This window comes from Zea mays, chromosome 3, assembly GCF_902167145.1.
Source record: "Zea mays cultivar B73 chromosome 3, Zm-B73-REFERENCE-NAM-5.0, whole genome shotgun sequence".
Lineage (NCBI taxonomy): Eukaryota > Viridiplantae > Streptophyta > Magnoliopsida > Poales > Poaceae > Zea > Zea mays.
The window spans coordinates 169224335-169229650 of record NC_050098.1 but is presented as its reverse complement, the minus strand read 5'-3'; the positions used below and the strand labels follow the sequence as shown (position 1 = coordinate 169229650).

Genomic DNA, 5316 nt, shown 5'->3' with positions numbered 1-5316 from the left:
GAGGACGTTGCTGGTTAGTGAAAATGCTAACAGATCCATAGTTCGTTGATGATCACCATAAAAACATAACCATGGCAGAATTTCTGAACCGAACCATATCATTCTGCGTGCCAGTAGCATGAGTTGAAACACGATAAAATTCATCGCCAGAATCCTAAACAAGGTATATGAAATTGACAACATCGTGCTTTGGTCATTCATGAGTTCTTAAACTTGTTATGCTGAATTTCTGCAATTCTGAAGCTATGAGCCAAGTACGGAGCTGCAGCCTCGCAGAGTACACATCAGGGTATCTGAATGTGTTAAGAATGACATGCAAGATACAACTGCAGCTGCTGCCCATATAGCCAGTTTGCTGGAATCGCGCACCTCAGATGGCTATTTTCCCATTGCAACCAGATGCGTATGCAGCGGCAAGATTAGGAAGAACATTCTTATGAGGATGTACATACCTGGAGCAGAACACGCTAGCACTAATCGCGGCCAAAGTGTAGAAGCTATGATCTTTTCGCATCAATCCTTTGTCCTGGAGCACCTTCATCACGTAATGCCGGGGCACCAGCCGGCGTTCCAGACTGTACATCAGGATTGTGGGCTTGTCCAGAATGAAGTTGGTACCGACACCGACCACATTGATCAGGAACTCACAGGCGCGCTGAATCGTCTCCATGGAGCGCCTCAGCACCAACGGGTTCTTTTGCACCATTCTGGCAACCTCAGCCTCTGAGCACCCGAGAATATTGGCCATCATCTTGAGCTTAGATGCAAAGGTCTCCGGACAGAGGCCCGCCACCGCGGTCACAGCGTGCCTGAACAAAAGCGTCTTGCGGGGCACGCCCATCTCACCGGCACGCACGAGGACGGCCCTGATTCTGTCCGGCTTGCTGGTGAGCAGCCTCGGGTTAGCCACGCACAGGCTCCCAATCTCCTGGATAGATAGACCGCACTCCTGGAGCAGCTGGATGTTGGGCTTCACCACCTTGTCGAGGTCGGAGCTGAGGAGGTAGAAGTTACGCTTGACGAGGCGGAGGAACCTGTCGGGCGAGCCGAGGAAGGGCATCCAGAAGCCGAGCTTCACGTCGATGTTGAATTTGCGAAAGAAGCAGGGGGCCACGCGGACGAATTCGCTGATCTGCGCGGCGGAGAAGCCATGACTGCGGAAGCGGGCCAAGCGGGCCCGCAGGGTGTTGTCGACGCTGCAGCTGAGGACGCGCGGGTCTTTGGCCACGAGCAGCGCGATCTCAGCATTGGAGAGGCCGAGCGCCGGGCCGGTTAGGAAGGACAGCACGGCGTCGGCGTTGGAGGACGACTTCCAGTGGGAGATGCACTTGGCGGCATTCGCGGCTTGCTCCCGGGTGAGGCCACATGTGGAGACGAGGTAGTCATCGGCGGCGAAGTGACCCGGAGAGGAATATGTCGCGGAGCCGGTGGAGAGGAGAGAGCGCTGGAGGGAGAGCTGTATGAGGGAGGCGGAGCGGTGCAGGGGAAGGAGATGTTCTTGCAGGCGAAGGGAGAGGTGTTTTTGGAGGCGGAGCATGGCGGCGGCGGTGCAGGCTCCGACCTCTCACGCGCCTCTTTGCCCTAGCGGGACAAACCTCCAGCAGCACCACCGGAGATTTGTTGGGCTGAAAAACACTATTTGAGCCCACGACTTCGGCGTGCCCTTGACACAACATCACGGCCCTGCCCCTTCCCGTCCCACAAGACGCCCGGCGGCCCCGTCCCAGGCGTTCGTTGACTTGTGCGTTTGGTTCATGGCAGATTATTTTGAGGATCTAAATACTGCACATAATCCAATACAAATCTCATTACCATATTATAGAGAGGTTATGAGATTCTAACATAAAATCTAATACAGAATTCAAAACGTGTTTGGTTTATAATGAGATTTTACAATGAGATTCTAAAAATGAGGTAGGAAATCCTCGTGCCCACGTATAGAGGTGGTAATGAATCACGATCCAAATGTTTCTTTACAAAATATTAGGATCCTAAATAAATTTAAGTTCAAAAATAAATAAAATAAGATCCGATCCTAATCTAATCCGATCATTAAATTTTATAGTGTAAAATTTAGAGCCCCATATGCGTCGAGATGAATGGTACCGCTGCACCTATCTCTTTCGTGTAAGAGCATGTTTGGCGTGCAGGTGAACGGTGAGCCTGAGTGACGTAGTCGCCATTGGTGCCGTCATGGGCGGATCTAAACTTAGGTCCCTTTGAAAACACTATTTTCTAAAACCACAGTTTATAATACCATATTTTATCGAATGTCATGATATAACTATAATATATTTTACATCAGTTCAATCTAATACTTGAACATGTTTGGCATGCAGGCGAGCGGTGAGCCTGAGTGACGTAGTCGCCATTGGTGCCGTCATGGGCGGATCTAAACTTAGATCCCTTAGAAAACACTATTTTCTAAAACCACAGTTATAATATCATATTTTATCGGATGTTATGATATAACTATAATATATTTTCTATCAGTTCAATCAAAAATTTGTTTGAAGATATAGTATTTTGGTTGTAGTATAGGAGGAGCAGGGCCGTTCCTGACTTTTGAGGGCCCGAGACAAGATTATAAACAGAGACCCCAACACTATAAAAACTATTTTTTACTATTATATATATCAACTAATTATACTTGATGTACCACAGAAAGACTTGAACAGTAAAAAATAGAAGTAAGATTATTACCTCAAATATATTGTAGAGATCAACTTAAAAATGTCATCTAACATTTCTAGATGCAAAATCATCAATGATGGCTTCAATATTGACATCATCTAATAATTTCTTCTCGATACATAAAGTTGCTAGCCTGTTTAAACTTTCTTGCGACATTGTAGACCTTAAATAATTCTTCAATAACTTAAGCTTTGAGAAGCTCCTTTTAGCTGATGCCACAGTTATTGGTATAGTAAATAATATCCGATAAGCAACAAATATATTGGGATAGCAATTCATTCTCCTAACAAACTCAAAAATATATTGATATATCATATATTCCTATTGGACTTTGTGTGCGGTGGGGCCCTAGGAGATGGGGCCCCAGGTCGGTCGTCCCTCCCGCCCTGCCTCAGGCACGGACCTGAGGAGGAGAGGAGAAAGACGGCAGTCGCGCGCCAACGAAAAACCTTGCTCTAGACCAAAAAATTTTGGACCCAAAAAGTACTATAGTTTTGGTGAAACCATGATTTAATGTACACATTTTTATACGTGCTCTCAAGCGCTTTTGGTCTAAAATACCATAGTATGCTCAAATACCATGTAACACCCTAAGTCCATCAATTAAAGGCAACCCAGTTTATATTATTAATTTCTGATAGAAAGGAAAATATTTTGTTTTCAAATAAGGAATACTTTGATATAAATAATTTGAAAAAAATCTTGATTAGATAAAATTTTACTAAGTGTTTGATGCATTCACACTTTAGCATAGGTTTTATTTGATTTGAGTTTCAGATCCACCTTTTGAATTTAATCTTGTGAAGAAAATCTCATTTCATAAAATAAGTACGGATTATTAAAGTCATATTTTTTTGAAAAGTGTGTATTTTGATTTGTTAATAACATTTTTTATTTCATTCTAATTACAGATATATACGCAAACATATGCATTATTTGAGATTTATTTATTGTTGTAAGTCTTTCCATAAAAATATACGAGTTGCTACAAACTTTTGTGAAAAAATATGTATTTTAATACGTTAATAACATCTTGGATTTTATTTTGAATTTTTGAAATATATATATATATATTAAAGCACCAGTTTCAACGATCATCCCGCGTCAATTTTTTTCAAAAAAAACTATTTTTTTAGAATCAATCTGCACTCCTATAATATATTCTCTACTATTATAATAGGAGAGTTTATGTAAAAAAATAAGTTAAAATTATGTATAAGTGAGTGTTTAAACCTTGGTTGTTGGCACACCCACCTAATTAATAGAAAACATATATTTTGTGCTTTATTAAAACAAAATTTATCCTATGTCATATATACAAAAATCATAGCAATGCATGGGCATATGACTAGTCTCTATCTCTACTATATTAAAGCACCAGTTTCAACGGTCATTCCGCGTAATCTTTTTACAAATAACCCCTCATATCTATTTCAAATTAACCTGTTGCACGCACGTCCCCTCTGCACAACCAACCTCTATGTCCCAAACCACGCCTCCGCGTATAGATGGCCAAATGGCAGTCCGACATGTGTCCGCTAGGCTCGACGCCCGGAGCTCCGGCCCAGCACGGCACGCCGACCCATTAGCCCATCGGACCATTGATTAAATTAGCGTAAAATGTTAGCGATGCAGGAGGTGGGGTTCAAACCCACGCCCTGATGGAAAGAAGGTGGGAGACATTGGGTGAAGTTGTTTAACCAATAGAATATCATGCACAAGTGTTTTTAATATTGAATATAAATTGTACATATGTATATACGATTTTTTATAAAATAAAAATATATAATCATGATGGATCGAGCCAGCACTACGGGTCGAGGCTACGCCGAAGCATGGCACGACGCTCGTGTCGGGCTGGCCCAAGCGCTATTAAATGGGTCATGCCTTGGGCTGGCCCGCTAGACACGACTTATTTGGCCATCTATACCCCCCACACGATAATGATGGTCCTCGCCTCATTTGCTACCACCTCATTCGCCATCTCGCTTATTTTCTCTCTCCCCTCGTGCCTCCCTCTCCGCGCCACCCCATTGTCGGCAGAGGGTGTGGGAGCAGACGCCTCCTTCTCGTATTCGTCTAACACCATCCCCGACACCGACCCGCACAGTGGCTATTGCACATCCACTAGAACGTTTCACAGCATGCGCACACCATCGTTTTCGCCGTTGTCGGACACCTCGTTCGTCTTCCCGGCCTTCGCCCTATTCTTCCTCCCCAACATACTGGCCCCGCCCATGATTACAGCCGTGAGCCGACCGACACTCATTGACGCGGTACGGGGCGAGTCGGTCTTGCTACTAGCCTTTTTTCATGCGTGCCGCTGAGGAGGACATGGTGGCGCCTGCCACGCTTAGGTTATCTTGGCGATGAGGAGTCTATATCTGAGATATTAGACAACCAAGGCCTGTAGTGCGATAGCAGTCGACATATGCTACAAAGTTGGTGGTGGTGTTATGTCGCCTTGGTGGGTCCAGGTCTAGGAAGGCACTCGCATTCTCTCACCCTTATCGGACTGACGCCTGATGCGGGTGTCTCTCGGTTTGGAGCTACTCCGGCTGGTCTTCTTTCTCCGCTTGCATGCTCTCTCCCTATATGTGTCTAGCGGTATACTACCTATGT

The 5316-nt window shown here is 44.6% G+C and overlaps 1 protein-coding gene across 1 annotated transcript; it reads right to left on the bottom strand.

Moving 5' to 3' along the window:
• Positions 1-203: 203 nt before the first annotated feature.
• Positions 204-1615, bottom strand: LOC100284682 (uncharacterized). Its single transcript, NM_001157577.2, has one exon. It carries the CDS (start codon positions 1535-1537, stop codon positions 371-373), a length of 1167 nt encoding a protein of 388 aa, NP_001151049.1. The 5' UTR covers positions 1538-1615; the 3' UTR covers positions 204-370.
• Positions 1616-5316: the final 3701 nt, after the last annotated feature.